At 36.2% G+C, this 18,392-nt stretch overlaps 1 protein-coding gene across 1 annotated transcript in view; it reads right to left on the minus strand.

Moving 5' to 3' along the window:
- Nucleotides 1-18,392, minus strand: part of LRP1B (LDL receptor related protein 1B) — a 295,406-nt gene that overhangs the window by 55,629 nt on the left and 221,385 nt on the right. Inside the window, exons 64-74 of the mRNA XM_063400998.1 lie at nt 14,367-14,483; nt 9,523-9,629; nt 8,756-8,885; nt 7,651-7,757; nt 7,214-7,346; nt 3,875-3,997; nt 3,307-3,429; nt 2,800-2,937; nt 2,145-2,279; nt 1,433-1,552; nt 35-276 (exon numbers count right to left, since the gene is read on the minus strand). Coding sequence (XP_063257068.1) covers nt 35-276; nt 1,433-1,552; nt 2,145-2,279; nt 2,800-2,937; nt 3,307-3,429; nt 3,875-3,997; nt 7,214-7,346; nt 7,651-7,757; nt 8,756-8,885; nt 9,523-9,629; nt 14,367-14,483 — 1,475 coding nt within the window. The remainder of the gene's footprint in view (nt 1-34; nt 277-1,432; nt 1,553-2,144; nt 2,280-2,799; nt 2,938-3,306; nt 3,430-3,874; nt 3,998-7,213; nt 7,347-7,650; nt 7,758-8,755; nt 8,886-9,522; nt 9,630-14,366; nt 14,484-18,392) is intronic.

The following is an 18,392-nucleotide window of genomic DNA, read 5'->3' on the forward strand; positions in this document are numbered from 1 at the left end:
ATTGTGTGGTTTAATCTTTGATTTGATCACTTACTATCAAGCCACTGTTACTCTGCCTTCTCTCTCTGTCGTGAAGTTTTCTGTAAAAAATCCCTCCAGGATTAAACTGAGTGCTCCAAACAATCATATCCCCTTGAAAATAGGCATCCATTCCAGTTATCCTTGAATTGTGTTCAATATGTGATATTTGCTGATGAGCATCACTGTAGTTGAATGGATATGCAAAACCCAGGATGTCAGTGTCATTAGCAACATAGAGAACTTGATCTTCAGAGCCTAGGGATTATTATAATGAAACAAAAATAAGGTAAATGTCAACTAATGCAAAATCAGTGCGTTTCACTCAAGTAGCTTTTTGGTGTTCAGCTGGTAACATCATCTCTGATGTTAAAATTATTTTCTGGTTGTTGAAGACTGCAGAAACACCTACAGTCAGGGCAATAAATGCAACTCTTGATTTTCTGATATCAACATATCAACTTCAGCGCTCTCCAAGCACACACTGAGACACCCAGGACTATATTTTAAGGAGAATATAATATAAAAATTTAAACATTTTTAAGCAGTATACAAAAATACAGGATATTATGCATTCAGCCCATGTGAATCCCATATTTTTATATGCATGCTGTCCTTAGAGGGTCCTAAATCTATACATTAAAAGAACACAGAGCTGTCAATAAACATGTTTTTAAATTGCTCAATTGGAAATTAGAAGTGGAATGATTTTATCTTTAGTAAAGGCAGTGAAGTTTTGAAATTGACTGCAACAGAACCTGTGTCTTACATCTCATTTTAGATAGCCAGATACCACCTTGATCCAGATGTTGTAAATTATCTTATTCATAAGAAAATGTTTTCTAATATCAATTCATTGAGTTTCAAGAAAGTTTAAAATCTGTTTGATAATTTAGAATGCGTTTGGATCATTTTTATTTCTCCATTTATATCACATTTACCCATAGAGAATCAATTTAAAATGTCTGTCCAACAGACTTCCTCTTATGAGTATGAAATATCAAACATCATTTGTTCCATTCCTCCTGATAAATGCAAGAACAAAGAGGAGTTTGGTTAAAGCAAATATCAGTGAGGGAAAGAAGGAAGCATGAACTGTATTACAATGGAAATGAAACTTGTGGACAATTCAGGTTAGGATAATGATTCACAGATTTTTAAGTTATAAACCCTCAGAATTACATCTGTGTTCCTATAATAACAAACCATTATCTTCAATTAGTAACCCTGTTTGTTCCCATGTCATCATCTGATTTCTTTAGTAACAGGCAATGATGCCAAACCCGAGAGAGCCCATGTTATGTTGGAAATACTAATGACTCATTAACATGTTCTTCTCATGGCAAATTTGCTTCAAAATTATGGACAACCTGTATAACAAATGGCAGTACTATTTTGATTTTTAAAGCCTTACCTTTTGCTATGCAACTGTTATTCCTCTCCTTATAATTTTTCTCACAGGCACAGCTGTAAGAGCCCTTTAAATTATGGCAGTGTTGGGAGCAGGTACCAAATACAATGCACTCATTGATATCTATGAAGAAAAAAATTGTAATTTATATACCTGCAGTTTAATACACTACTATTTAACATGTTTATACAATCATGGAACAAGCAGATGAACAAAGGGGACTCATAAACATTTTCCTGCTGACCAGTATGGCATCATATACATGAAGACTACATTTTTTAAGAAATTTCACTTTCCTTCTGTTTACTTTGATTTCAATTTTGTATTATGCATCTTCATTATTTTAAGTATCTCAAAATATTCTCATATGCCAAACTCAACACCAATGTTAAATAATCTACTACACCTTAAAAACCCATTTACTCCTTAAATTATTGAATAGCCTGACTTGAACCTTTTGACACTCACAACTAGTGTTAAATCTTTGATAACCTCTCCAGGTTATCAAAAATATGAATCTACATTTTGTAAATCCTTTCTGTTTCTTCTTATTTTTTCTTTTAATTTCTTATTCCCACAGCTATCAAAGAGCTTTTACTCTGTGGGGAAAAAAAAAACCCAAGCATGATATGTATCTGCCTCTCCAGCACAGAAAATTGACTACAGAATTGGCTTTTAATACTTTACAACAATTGAAGACGGAAAATATCTGTACCTTCACACTGTCTATTCCTCCTGTTTCTCTGAAATCCAGGTTTACACTGACACAAAAGGGAGGATTTTGTTTGATTACAGAATGCATCATCTCCACAAGGATTCACATTATCTTCACACGTATATTCAGCGACACCTGAACATAAAAAAACAAAGTCTAAAAAAATCCCTGATGGATTCGTTTAAAGTTTTAACAATGAGACAAAGTAACAACAACATACAACAAATTCATCTTTATGTTTAAAGAGCATCAGGCAATTTTTTAACAAATAAATGGCACTACAGTGTTTATCTACATCTGCATAATTTAACATATTATATTTTATGCAATGACAGTATTTAACTGAGACACATTTCTCATCAAAAATTTAACACTAAAATTTTTCTTGTTGCAAATATGACACAAAATACCATCAGCCTGTCCCTAAATTTTCTAAGGAACTAGTAACTACACCAAAAAACCTGTACAACTTGAATTGCTATAAAATTTCCCTTGCCCTTGAGGTGCAGAATTCCATCTGCTTGTAACTAAAAAAAGGAGCTAGGTTAAACTGAGTTCTGTGTTGTTCAATAGGTCTTGCACAGATGAGTGTCTCGGTTAATTGTTTCTTTTTTCTGCTACAATCAAGAGAACAGGTTTGGCCAGCCCAACTCACTTATTTTGCAGTCCTGCTCATCTGAGCCATCCCCACAGTCATCGAACCAGTCACACTGCAGCTCCATGGGAATGCATTTCTTGTCACTGCAGGCAAACTCATCCTTTTTACACGGCCTGGCTTTGTACGTGATTTTATCTACGTAATTACAGATCGATAATTAAATATAAAAACAAAACAAACAGATACAGATAAAATTATTTTATTAATTATATTAAAATTTATATATTAGCATAGAAATTAATATTTTATTAATTATATAAAATATAAAAAGAAAAATAAATCAGTATTTAAGATCCTCGGATTACTTTAGACACACACAAACGGGAACGACCGCGACGCATTACGCAACTGGAAATTATTTCAAGCTTAATTCCTTTCAGTTTCAAATTCTGCTCTGCTGACCTCCAGTTAAGCTTTACTGAAGGACGAGCAGATCTGTGTTGTGAAGTTTGCCTTCAAGGCGTTTTCTGTGATCTGAGTGCCCTGGAGGGTGCAGTCACCTACCGCAGTGGTCTTCATCCGAGTTATCGCCGCAGTCGTCGACCTCGTTGCAGATCTGCTCGGGCCGCAGACAAACCCTGTTGTTTCTGCATCTGTACGGCCTCGTTGGAGGGCAGGGGAACTTCACTGCACAGCAAAGAAAGGAATCAGCTGTCACCCAGCTGTTAATCCTTTTTTTACCCACTCATCAAAGCCAGATGCGTGTTGGCGCTGTGAGTTCTTCATTTAGAGATTTTGTGTGATAAAGGTGATTTATGGCTTTTTCTGAGAGCCAGTAAATATGGCAGGAAAAAAGGAAGAGAGGTAGGAAGTATAATGATGCTCAATTTTACATTTACAAGTAACTTTTTCCTCCCTCTGTGATTTTCCTACAAAAAATTTCATTTCTTAAAAATATCAAATATCTGAAATTACATGAACAACAATTACAAAAGAAAACTATATCCCATATTTAAAGCTTATCTTCTAAAAGGAAAACAAAATTTAAGACACATGTGCCTTCATATATTTGTGTTTTAAATGTCATTCTTGCTTTGTTATACAAAAAACTCTGAAAAATATAATGCCATACCACACATTTCAGCAACTTCATCGGAGTTGTCGCCACAGTCATCCTCACCATCACAAACCCAAAAATGTAGCTTGCAGAGGGAATTGTTGCACAAAAATTCATCAGCTCTACATATATTTCCCCCTGGGAAGATGAAAAGATGACAGAAAAAAAATGGGAGGAAGACAAAAAGACGAAAGAATGTCAGTTTTTGATAAAACCACTACAACCACTTATCACACACTATTTGCAGAGAGTAGCACAGGCAGCATAACTGAATTTACAGACCCCAAAGGAACAGGTTGGAGAGGCAGAGGAATACTCATTCAAAAACCTCTTCCTTGACCAAACCCCTCCTGTTTCTGAGTGCTGGCTGGGAATTACCAAAGGCAGGTCCCAAACCAGAGACCAGCTGGGCACGTTCTGTCTGCATTTAGCCAGGAGATGTTTGAACTCCCAGCCTGCAGCTCTCTTGGGTGATGCAGCCTCTCAGCAAAGGACTGGCTGTACACCCAAAGTAATTTGGGCCATCAGAGAACAACAGAAACAGAAATAGGGCCAAATATGTGAAAAGCCACTTCACTCCAGGATTGTTTCACACAAATGTCTGATCCTCTGCTTGTTCCTACTCCACTCTCTGAGTCATGTAGCAGAGACAAAGTGACTGCAGCCCATCAGCCATGAGGCAGCACCTTTTCCTTCTCCTGAGCAACAAAAACCTTGGTCAGGTTTGTAAAATCCCCACCACCTCTAAATGATGTATTTAGGAAAGGTCCAGCCATGTGGGCACAGAAAGATAAAATTAAGTGACCTCTGACAGGATCTTCCTTTCTGTAGCTTCTGAAATGCCTCATCAGGATATTTATTGAACACAGAAAGCAGCAAGAATAAAATCTTCCATGTGCTCTGAATTGTCTAACAAAAGGGAACAGAGGGTGAGGGAAAATGTTTTAGGGCAGAGTGCTGTCAGGCTTTAAAAATTAGTTCAAGGTGGATTCAGTTTTAATGTGTGTCGTGGTAAGAAAGAATTTGTTTCCCAATTATGACTACATTTTATCACTGCCAATCAACTAAGTTGTGGAAAGTTCTTGCAATTAATTTTCTTAATAAACACACTTTTATGGTAACTGGATATTCAGTTTCCTGAGAGGAGTGGAGTATAAAAGAACTAAGGCTGTGTACCTGTAGAGAAGGAAACAATGAAATTTTATGTGATAATGCCAAAACTCTCACTGTGGCTTACCCCAATGCATTACACCCACTCCAAGAGCAAGATCAGGCTTCAGTGGCTTTTTACTCGTTCATTCAGCGCCCTGTTCACACTTCATTAAAATCAACAGAAGGCTTTCTTTTGCCAGAGAAGTTCAGAATGGCTGAACTTCTTTCCCCCAAAAATCTAATTTCCATGAAATGCCCATTGCATAAAAGGATGTTGAACTCTCACTCTGTTTTACCAGGTATAATTCACTCCCACGGCAAATATAACTTAGGAACATTAACAGAAATATTCTGTATAATTATCCAAGGAAAATATATAAAATTCAAGTACTCTTCATGATGAAAGGCATGAATCCTAATAATAGTGTGTGCAATCACAATATAACCATCATTCTAGTTGTTTAATAAGATTGAAGAGAGTTATTTTTGTAAACATGCACAGTGGGCCACAGATAAATATTATGGATATTATTTTAGAATGCTGTAGAATAAAACTCCATTTGTATTTGCTGTATTTCCAAAGATGAAAAAAATTAGTTATCAGTGAGATAAACTGGCATTTGTTTCATGTGATTGCTCTGCCTGTCACAATTCCTTTATAAAATAGATTTCTACAACAGAATCATAATTGTGACATAAATACAAAGTATGATGGCAATAACCAACTCAGAATAGGCTTCTTATTGTATTAGAAGCAATTTGCAGTTCACAGAAGCTCCATTATGCTACCCAAAGAATAATGTGGGCATCAGATAAAATAAGTGTGTTACTATTTACTTACATTTCATTGGCTTTTAAAGAGATACACTACAGATATTTTAAAAGCAGTTTTAAAATTGACTAGATTTTTAAATTTTTTTTTCTGTCTTGCTCCTAAACATCTATGGAATATTCTTCATATTCTCTGAATTTTCTGGTCTCTCTTTCAAGCTCAATCATCCCCACAGGATGCTTTTTTTTCTTTTTCTTTTTCCCCTTTAGTCTTAAGTGGTGTGTAATAGACTTAAAACAAGGAAAGGATATCTTACTATGTTTGCTTCATATCTGATTATTATCACATATAACTGTACTTCATCATGCTTTGAATTTGTGCACAGAACATGTGACTCTAGATGGCTAATGCAGAACTACCCACTTGAATGAATAAAGAAAGAATAAAAATCCAGGAAAAACCCCAAGAAGATGGCAAAATGCCAACTAAAATTATTCTTTAGAAAAAAAAACTTCTTTAATCTGACTTAGAGGAGGGGCTGGTGAGGAATGTGAAGCTCAGGGGCAGCCTGGGCTGCAGTGACCATGGAATGGGGGAGCTCCAGGCCCTTAGGGCTGCAGGAAGGTGCAGAGCGAGGTCCCTGCACTGGGCCCAGGACAGCACCCTTGGGCTTCTCCAGGATCTGCTTGGGATCCCCTGGAGGGAAGAGGGCCCAGGAGAGCCTGGGGGGTATCCAAGCATCCCCTCATCCAAGCCCAGGGGTGATGCACCCCAACAAAGAGGACGTCAAGATGTGCCAGAAGGATTCTGTGGAGGAACAAGTTGCTCCTGGAAAAACACAAAGAAGATGAAGCCCTGGCACAGGGTGCCCAGGGAAGCTGTGGCTGCCCCATCCCTGGAAGTGTCCAAGGCCAGGCTGGAGGGGGCTTGGAGCAACCTGGGATGGTGGAAGGTGTCCCTGCACATGGCAGAGGAATGGAACTGGATGAATTTTAAGGTCTTTTGCAATCCAAAGTGTTCTATGATTCTCTGAAATAAACACAAACCCGGACTCTTAAGATGACCTCTTCAGCAACAGTTCATTGTATTGCACAGCTGTGTAATTTATTGTGCATGGCTTTCTAATTTACTGTGGCCTGTAAAAGTTTAAATTAACCAGATTTACTGCTGATTTCCTTGATGAAAAAGAATATGCTTCCAGTAACATGACCTTTTCATCATTGGGGAGGGAAACAGAAAGGAGGAACAAGTAATTAACAACCTAAATTCTGCTGATTCCTGCAGATCACCTGTTAAGCTTCCGTACTGTCTTTGTCAGAAAAGGTCACAGAACTTTCCTTTCTCCACTCATCATGGCCAGGGTACCACTAACTCACAATGTGTGTGTTCACAAAAAGCCCAAAACACTTTTTTAGAGCAGTGTCTCTTGCCTTGGTCGCAGTTCTCCTCGTCGCTGCCATCCACACAGTCGTGGATGCCGTCGCAGAGCCACCGCACAGGGACACAGTAGGCCTTGTTCCTGCACCGAAACTGATCCTCTCTGCATTCTGTGACACAATCCATCTGTGTGGACACAGGCACGAGCTGTGGTTAATGAACCAGAGCAACAACAACGTTCCTGCACTGCCAGGAGGGAGCAGCCCCGATGGAAACCGCCCCAGAACCTGCTTGGGGTTTGACTTTGAGAAAATGAATTTCTGCACTCCGAAACATGTCCGGAAACAATCATGGGGCAAAGTTATCTGACAGCACTCAAAGGATGCAACAAACCCCTACCTCTGCCCTTTCAATCACTCTGAGACCTAAAAAAATTGACAAAAAGATCACATCAGGGAAGAAGCCCAAGTCCCAGAAATGCCTCAGGTACCTCGTCAGATCCGTCGGCACAGTCCAAGGCCCCGTTGCACTTGAGGGACGCCGAAACGCAGCCTCCACTGGCACACACGTACTCGCTTGAAGAGCAGGTTGGAGAGGCTGGTTACAAACACATATTTTAGCATTAAGAAAAACACAATTCATTAATAAATAGATTTTTAGTTTAAAGCTTTCTCCTAGCAAACTTGTGTCTAAACACTTTTGTAAACTACAATAAAATATTTGACAAATCCGATTTGTGGCATCCTAGATAAACCAGATAACGGTGGTGGAAAGGTATTTGTGTTTTTCCACTTGGGAATTTAATTTTGTTTTCTCCTTATGCTTGGTAACAAAGGCAACTACACACATGCGTATATTCATAGAATGAGTATATCTTAAAAATTGCATTCCTTAAAATGGGCCTAGAGTTCAGCTAAATGTACCTAACTTATAACTGAATAAGCTAAATTTTTAGTAAATTACCTTTTTGGAAAGTATACAATATTACAATTAAAATTCATAAATATTAAGCAGGATATTTTAATATAAAGGTGGATATTTTTTGTTGTGGTGTAAATCAGGAGAGTTTTGTCACAGGCTTTTATCAGTTACAGTTTTATCAGTTACATCTAGATTACAAAAAATTAGGGGAAATTACTGCAAAAATAAACAACTGTATTTCCCAAGAATGCAAAAATAAAATAAAATAACAATAATAATGGTTTTGTAGACAAAATATTTGCATAAGGACTATTAAACTTTCAATGAAGACCACAAAGCAAAGCATTTCAGGACACACCAAGATTTACTGATGTTTTCAGAGCAGAATGCTATATGTTGAGTAATTATTATCAAACTACAATTCACAATATTTAAATTAAATATTTATGCCCCAACAAGCTTCACACTGTAGAGTTGTACATAATTAAGGTGTTCAAAACACCAGCTGGAAGAGACAATAATGCAAACTAAAAAGGGAAAGTATTTCAGATTTTTTTTGCACTTTCTCGCTGTTATTAGTGCCCAAGACATCCTGATTTGATGATTTATATTCTTCCTTCACTCTGATTTATTCCTGGCTTCATTTTATATTTGAGCATTATTTAAAGCAATACCTGGTTCACAGTTTTTCTCATCATCCCCAAGCTTGCAGTCCTCGTGACCGTCACATTTCCATTTTGCTGAGATGCACTGGCCGTTGGAGCACTGGAACTGATCCCTGGAACAGCCTGTTTCACAATACCTCTGGTACAAAAGAAACAGCCAATAAACAAGATCAAGAGTTTAACAGAAACCTTGGTAAATGTGCAGCTGGTGACAGAAGTTACAGCCCATAACCCTACGTGTAGTAATTAAAATCTTGTGAAATGAAATGTATTTGTGGACATGATTCAAATGGTGGCTCACACGCTCTAAATAGTTGGGAAATACCTGAGGTCTAGTATTGATAGGAAAGGAAAAGGGGAAAAAAGGAAAAAAAAAAGAACAGAAAACCAGCAAAGTATTATCCAGTGAGCTTCTGATACACAACAGTCAGTCTTCATTGTTCTCTCAAAAAAATCTCTCAAACCAAACCAGTGCCATGTGGAAAAAAAATGGTTTCCCAGTCAGAACACAAAGTATTTCCAGGATGGGAGGAGGTTCAGATCATTGCTGGGACAAGAGGATGTAGAATACTCTTAAACTTGATTTATTTGCAGGTTCTCTTTTTAGAATAATTGTATCAAGAGGTTTGGTTTTATTTTAATAATGATATTTGCACACATGCATTCACATGTAGAGTTCCCACTGCTGCCTTTTAGAAAATTTCTATGCAGGAATCTATTCTCCAACAATATAAAATTACTAATTCTCTAAAACATTTTTTCTGAAAGATGCCTACCTCATCTGAGCCATCTGCACAGTCATAGTCTCCATCACACCAGAATCTTGCTGAAACACAGTCTCCATTTGCACAAAGAAAGTCTTTCAAAGTGCACGTTTGAGGCTCTGGAGAGGAAACAACCCTAGGTTTATTAGCATTTCCTTTAAATATTTTACACATAAACCTCTCCAACCAATCAATGAATAAATATGAAACACTAAAAACAATTAGCTTGCAAATGTTAAGGAATGGTTTTTTTGTGAGATCTTATTCCACAACATCTTTTAACTAAATTTCATTTAGATACAGGAAGATATATAGTAATGAGAATACTTTCATGACATACATTTCAGTTCCATTAAATTTCTTTGCAAAATAACCTGAAGTTGAGCATATACTTTTTATGTATTTCAACACCTGTGTGTCATGACAGGGACACACAGGTGTTTGTGAGATGTGAACCAGAAATACTTTTTGCATGCAGTGTAATTAGAGCTAAGCAGGTTTCTGACTTTCCATCCCACAGTAGCACATCATTCATCACATGACTTTTAGTGTGTGTGTGTGTCAGGAGTTCCCTGTGCTCAGCATTCAGGGGAATGGCAAATGGAACACAAAAGTTTGGGGTTTCAGGTAAAATAAAAGCTTTCACTAGTGCTGACACAGAAATGTTGGCAAGGGGGGGGCTCTGTTGAAGATTCCCAGAGGAGAACATCACGTGCTTTTCCCCTGAAAATGAGGACCAATACCAAAGACATTTTCTGGATGCTGGAGCATCAGACTAAACAAAGGTAGAGAGGTATTGTGGATTTAGGAGAAGTTAAGCAACTCTCTATAGACAATTTAGATCTGCCAGTCCGAGGGCTTGGGGGAAAAGAAGGCAAACAAGGATTATTTGTGGGATTATTTCCACCACAGTAAACAATGCATTATGTAAATGATGTAAAATCAAGAATAAAGATTAATTAATAAAAACTTTTCAGCAGGGACATTGGAAACAACAAATGACAGTGACCGAACTGAAGAAAGAAGGGTGAAAAAGAAAAAGTAGAGACAGAGCAGGCAGCAACAGTGGACAGCAGGAATGGACAGCAATAAATTGAGTAATGCTGAAGGGTCCTGTAGTGACTTATGGAAGGTGCAAGCATGAATGCTTTTATCAAATGTACCACAGTGATAAAGAAAATCAAACACAAAGTTAGAGGCCTCAAACTGAGAAAAAAATTGGTAAATACCAGCATGAGACATAAGTTACATGGATCTAACAACAACTCAACTATGGTGTTTTGTTTTTGGAGTTTATTTTTTCCAAGATTTATAAAAATCAAAAACTGTTGCAGGAAAGGAATAGTTTTAATCAACTTTTCCACTGCCTTTTTTCACTCTTTCAGACTCAAAATGACTCTGTTTGAAATTTTTTAAGAGAAATTTCATTTTTCAAGTAGGCACAAATTTCAATTTTGAAGTTGTAGGAAAGTAATTTTAAAATCAGATCTACAGCAATTGCATCAATTCTCCAAAAATGTTATATTTCAGCAAATCAAAGGCTGGCATTTATGTGGTCTCATATGCACACTACCTCAATTTTTTTTTTTTTAAGTGTGAGCTTTAGCAAATCCCTGACATTTGATTCTTTTTGTTTTCAACGGGCGAAGAAGGAGAATTTCATGATATGATAAAATACAGAAAGGAAATAATTTGTGGGAAAAGTAATTCACAAGCTAAAAACATTTGTCATGTTTCTATATTGACTGAAAGAAATACAAGCCAATACTTTTGCTATACTGCTAATAAATTATTTATAAGCAGAGATCTGATACTGGGAAAATGTACACAAAGAGCTAAGTACTCAATTCTCTGTTTGCAAGAAATATTTCCTCTGCTGCTGGGATCCAGCTCTGTGATTTACATATGAACACAGAAAAGTATTTTTCCATCAGGGCTGAGATTGTTGGAAAAGAATAACCATTAATACAAAACAGTATTAAAGGAATCAGCATTAATAAATAGACTTCTGCATACCCCATGAAGGACAGCTTTCTTTAGCTTCTGCTTTACCAAACACTGAAACTCCTTCCCAACAAAAGATACAAACTTATCCCAGGACAAAATTAACTGATTTGTTTTCTTGGCAACTTGTAGAAGCAATAAAAGAGCATTAGGAAGAACACGCAGCAACAGGAATATTTTTATGCTGATTGAATTCATGTCTTGCTACAATATTATTATGTTTGCTTTGCTTCAACGTTTACAGTACCTTATATTTTCTTTATTCACATAAAATTAAAAAAAACCCCAAAACCTGGTGCCTTCTTTTTAGCAGGAATAAGATAGATTAGCTAGATGTAGTAAGATTCATTCCTATGGAATTTTCCTTTTTTGGTGTTTCCTGAAAGAGGAAACACAATTTTTGCCTAATTTGTTTTTAAAAATCCAAACAAACTCCAGAAGTTTCTCCCTCCAGATAGATATTACCTCAGAAGAGTCAACAATGTATCCTATATTTCCTATTGTGGACTCATTGTGTATCAATATCCATGCAAAACACTCTCACTTCACAGTGTCCAAATACAGTTAAAAAACAGTAGACTGTAAAACAAATACAGCAAAATAACGAAATTTTAATGGGCACAACGATTTGCATGACAGCACTAATAATTTTTCCCACCCATACAGGGTTTTTTTTAACAAGTATTGTTTCACTTATGATACGACCAGAAGAGTGAATTTCTTGCATGAGAAGAAACTATCTAGAAAAGTGTAAATGCTTGAGCTGAATTTCTGTAATTCAGTGAATTCATTTTGCATTCTTGAGGAACAACTCATTTTCTGATATAGTTCCCTGACAGCCCTTTGTATATTATATTCATGGATGCCATGAACAATTTATCTCACTGTGCAATGTAACATATTTTGTCAAATGCTTTTGAAGTTCTAATTTCATATATATTTGTTTCATTACACTTTATTCTGTAAGTGGCTTGATGGTCTATAAAAAATTTATACAACTAGTTCAGTACTGTGTACTGTCCCAGTGCTTCCAAGGTTTTGGATTTTAAAACTGTGCCAGCCTACTGTGTTTAATTTAAACACTAGAATCTATAGCTAGAATTTAAGTGTGCATTTGACAAACAAAAGTAAATTAAAAAACAAACAAACAAAAAACAAACCCTTATACTCTTTAGTTTAATTCACCTTCTATATCTGGATACTCTCAACTCACTAATCCCATCCATAGCAATTAATTATAAATTTCTTTACCTTCAGGTCTAGAGAACAATCAATGTATAAGTTAGTTAAATACATGAACACAAAGTTGGCTAACTTCATTTTTTTTTAACTTCAGATTATTCTCTCTCATTATTTGAACTTTTTAATTTGTAGTATGATGATCTGAATGTTAAGGAAGAGAATAATTAATGCTGGGTCATACACATGGCTAATTCCAAATATGATACTCAACACTTATTTTGCCAACAACAATCATATTTTGTGTAAGTTTTTGGTTGTTTTAGTTGGGGTTTTTTTCAAATTTTCAGCAGACTGCCCAGTCCTGTAAATTAACACCACCACAGCAAAACTGTGACTCTCTATTTTATTTCTACATGAGATTAAAAGAACATAAAATAAATTCTTGCTTCTTGTAATACAGAAAAATACCACTAATAATCAATTCCTAAGTAAAATCTCCCACAAAGCTAAAAAAGCTTTTGTGTACCGATCCCCCTGAGGTAGAAGAACAAAAGGCTCTGAGAGATGACTGACACAATATTTCCACAATATCTTTTACAATATCTTCTGACCACACAACATCTTCCCTTTTTTGTGTAACACTTGCATATGAGAACCACAGCACTGCTGCTGGTAGCAATAAAACTCACAAGGTTTTCAAACACAGGATGTAATTACCAGGCAGAGAAATCCACTTTACCCTCCCAAAGCTGAGTGAGACACTCTGTGTCTATGGACAGCACATCTCCAACTGCAGCAAGGGGCAGCAGCACTCACTCACCATTAGAATGCCTAATTTAATAAACTTTCTAGCTCATCACCTTGAAGATACTATATATACACTCGTGATATGCAATCAGGAATGTATTCAAGATTATGTGCCAAAAAAAAGATAATAACTTCGTGCATTTCTGAGTAAAAAGGGAAAAACCGCAGCAATTGTCAAGAGGAGGCACTTCAGAGCTATTTAGGCAATGCCCCTCTTGAAATATTTTATAAAGACAATAATTATTAGATAAAACATTACAAATTTTTCATTTATTCCTGAGAACCAGATGGAAATTAACTCCCTGGAAGTGGTATTACAGAGATTTATTAGGCCTTCAGGTTCCTCATGGGTAGGAGAGAACTGGGAAACTGAGAGACTTTCAATAACCACTTCTACTCCTCAATGCAATTAAACACAATAGAAATTGACTTCTCAATATGGAACAAGGCAAATCAGCTCAAGAATACAATGAATATAATGAGCAGGTAGTATTGGATCAGAATTCCTTGTTAACAAATGCTTCTCACATTACCTCAACAGTGTTTATGGTCTTTTTCAGAGGTAATAAATCTGATATGTAACTAAATGATAAAGGTAATTGTGTTATTTATTTTTGATTTACCAGATTATTGAGTGATTGGAAATAAGGTATTTTTTCATGGCTGATACAGCTCTTTATTAAGAGTGAACAGGATTGAAGAATTACAGCAAGGGACATTTTCAATTGTGGTCGACTGATTTTCAGCAGATCAGAGGGTGTTGAGTGAAAATACACACGTGTTTTATCAAAATTCACAAGTTCCCTCTTGCACATTGCTAACCCGACTCTGTTCTAACATGGACCAAGGTAAAAGTTACTTACTACAGTTTTCTTCATCAGAATTATCTCCACAATCATTCTGGCTGTCACATCTCCAGTGGTCTGGAATGCAGTTGTTGTTTTTGCACTGGAACTCGTGAGGTCCGCAAGTTTTTTTATCTGTAATTAGGTGAATGAGATTTACAGAGTCAAAAGTATAATATAAATATATAATATAATATAAATATATAATATAATATAAACAAAGTCAAAATGGGAAAGACTCCCACTAAATACATGATAATATTACTGGATACATTTAAGGAAAAGCAACCATAATATTTGAAGTGTTACTTTCAGGAATAATTTATTTCTCATAAAATTCTTACAGCTTCTATTTATACATTCGCACCTAATCTTAAATATGATGAAATTAAAATATGCAGTGTATAAACTGTCATATAAAGTTTAAAAAATCTAAAATTCAGAAGAGGTCACAAGAAAGGGTGTTAGTGCACTGAATTAACTTTTCCTTGAATTTATCTGTAAGATTGCTCTAAAAAAGATCAGATCTCAGTAAGCCACTAGAATATTGATTTGAAAAAATGTACAGAACACATGTTTCTCAAAAGTTATTTTTAAATACAATAATTTAGGACTTTGATTTAAATTTTTACCTACTGATGGATTAGATTGGATGTCGCTCATATGAGGTAACACATGACAAAGCCTATAGTGCTAAACTGAGGGCAATTTCCTTAATGTTGTAGATTTTCATTGAGCTTTTCTATTTACAGAGGAGCATTTAAACCAAAGCCTCTTAGAGATACATGAACACCCTGAACTCCTCCAGCAGGAAGGAGCTGCCTCTGTTTTCCGTGAGCAATTCTTGAATAATTTGCTCAGCTTCTAAGGACTGAGATGAAATGAAGTAAATTTAAAAAAAGTTATCAGTGACATTTTCGTTGGGGAAAAAAAAAAAAAGAAAAAGGTTTGCTTTGTAAAAGCCTCAATGACATATTTAAAATTACATGTCACTGTGATGTTGCACTAGGAAATGTTTAAATTTCTGTTAGGCAAAGTCACAACATGTCAGAGCAGCTTCGCTCTGCTCTCACGGCAACTCCAGGGCTGCTGATGACTGACAGGAAGAGCAGCCTCAATCAGCCCAATTCCTCTGCTGCTGAAACACAAATTAGAGGTGTTCACTTGATGCTATGGGCCAAACCTCTGCATTTACTCTGTTTTAGGTGTGGCTCTGGAATTAGACTGATAAAAACACATTTGAGGGTCAAGATTGGTGTTGCAGCTCAGCTGTGTGCACTCAAAAATCTGCTCGCTGCAATTCTGCCTTTTGTGTTTGTTCCTTATTCTCTGCCAATGTCACGATTGCAAGAAAGTTTCTCCCTAATTTTTTTTTCCATTATATTATTCAATATTACAATCTATGATACTTCGATCATGGTATTTCAAATACTTGCACTGGCAAACAATTAAAAATATTTAACATTACAAAAGATAAAAAGATTCCTCCCAAACTTATGACACTCCTGTATTTTCACTCTGTAGCTCTGCAAAGGATAAAGTTTCAAACCTGAAATCCATCCTATGTTTATTAAAATACTTCCAGTAAAGTCTGCAATCTCCCACTCACTTTCCCCACAAAAATGAGTTGTTATACTAATGACAGATAACATCACAGCAACATATAAATGTTCTATTTATCCTTCCACATTCAGCAGAAATACCAAGATTAATCAGTGATACACAGAGGCCAGAGATGACATCCATTCAATTCAGTTACCTGAACATGCAATATCTTTCCTTACCCTTCATAAAGAATTATTTAGTTCTCAAGCATGCTAAATCCATTTTGTAGCATTTCCTTTTCTACATGTAAAGAAAATCTAGATGTATTTTTTTATAATTTATCCAACCCTAGCCTCTGATTGCTGCTTGAATGTTAATCTTTCTCTTCTTATTCTATTACCAAACATAAGGGGATATAATTTGTTTTTTAATACAAAATATCTTGCATGTTTGTAAGGCTCCCCCTTCTTCACAAATCTGAAAACTTTATTTTTCCTCTGGGCTGAATGATCTCTTGTAGCACCTTACAGCTGGCAATGTCTTACAAACCAGATTTGCTCGTCTTGTATTTCTTTCTTCACGTTAGTGAGAACTAAAGAAAACACTGAGGACACACCAGAGAGAGGATATAACAAAGAGGAAAATTTGGGAAAGTTGTGTAACAATTATCTGATCTTTGAGAACGAGGGATCCATTCACCTCAAAGGAAACAGTGCAAGACCTTATTTACTGGGAATTGTGGAACCGTGAAAAGCACACAGAGGCCCACACACCCTTTGGTCATCTCTGCCTTCAACACTGAATTGCTTTCTCATTTTTCTTAAAATGAGACCACCTTAACGTGTGAAAGTTCAGGTAGGAATGGTGCAAAGGCAGAGGAGCAAGCACTGATAACTCAATTTTTATACTGCTCTCTTCAAATTGTTCTTAAGAGACTCATTGACCTGGTGGAACAGGCACAGCCCTTCCTCAGAAATTTGTCTGATCTCCTGAGGAAGCTGCTGGTGGTTTAGGGTTCATTTTCTTGTGCATACTGAACCAGGATTTTATTTTAGAAATACTTCTAAATGAGCAGGAGGAAAACAGGATGGAGGCTTAAATGGAGAAACCAAAACAAAACAAGGCAAAAAATCCCATGTGCACCCTAAAAGGATTCTGATTCAAATGTGAATGAAATCACTAATTGTATGCATTGCTCATCTTTGGAGATTTTAAATCCATGTATTTTCATCTGTGTGCATTTGTGTGTGTGTCTGAGCAGGATATAATCCAAAACTAAAAGGAATTTGCTTCTGATCCAGGATCAGCTGGCTGTCCTAGAGCTTGGCAGGCTGTCACCCATGCTGGATACAGGAAATTATAAGCTTGTTGAAGGAAGTTTAAGTTTATATAATGCATCCTTCAAGTGCCTCAAAGAAAATACTATTTATCATCAGCCTACTTTTTACTCTCACACCTAAAAATAAAATTAATATTAAAAAAAGTGAGAAGCAGAGTCATGCCAATGTTGACACATCAGGAAAATAAAGACCTGAAACACACATAACCTTTAAAGAATATTATAAAATCACTTTCCAAGACCACACACAGCTTTCTTCAGACTCTAACTCAAACTGGTCCATTTTGATGTAAAATATCAAAGTTGTGAGGAGGGATTAGCACAATCTAAAGGCTTTCTTTAATTGCCTGGGCAGTTAGCACCAATTAACTCTATCTCCTGTTCTCTGAGAAACACCAGACACTCCTAAAGAAACATTTCCTGATTCTACCTCAACTGTCTGAGCTGGAAAGCAACCAGAGAAGATGAAATACATTTACACTGCTTCCAGCAAATGTACTCAGTGCAATATCTCAATAACACACAGCAGCAGAAGTTGACTAAGCAAAATCCATCTGGCCATGCAGCACTCAAGCAGAAAGATTATTTTACACAAGTTTTGCATTGCAGGCAAATGCAAAACTTGTTCAGAAATGAACTCCAAACAATAACAAATTAGTGTTACATCAACATATGTAGATCCTGTTTATATTCAGCCTGCAGCTTTAGAATTTAATTCTATCAAACTTTGTCCATAAAAATAACAATCTTTAACATGAAAACAAAATGCAGAAGGTCAAACTGTGTTGAAACTACTGCCATTGTAAGGTCATTTAACCATATTTCACATACTAAAAATATGGAAAACTTCAAAATGTGATTAAATACACCCTGTTCTTGTCAAGTCTTAGCTGTTCCATGTGCACTGAACACTGTTTGGCACAGAAATTGTGACTATGGATAAACTATTCTGTCTCCTCCAACAAAAAACCAAGAGCAGTGTATGCAGCCAGGAGATTAAAAATAAAGATGTGGATGCTTTTTCCAGGGAAGTGTGTGGTTAAGTGTGGAACACCTCACTGCAGCCTGTTGTGAAAACTTTACAGAGGCAAAAAGAGAGTGAAATCTATGATGAATTATTGTATACAGAGACATATTTGACTGACAATATCTCTGTTTCT

Source organism: Prinia subflava, chromosome 6, assembly GCF_021018805.1.
Source record: "Prinia subflava isolate CZ2003 ecotype Zambia chromosome 6, Cam_Psub_1.2, whole genome shotgun sequence".
NCBI classification, from domain to species: Eukaryota; Metazoa; Chordata; class Aves; order Passeriformes; family Cisticolidae; genus Prinia; species Prinia subflava.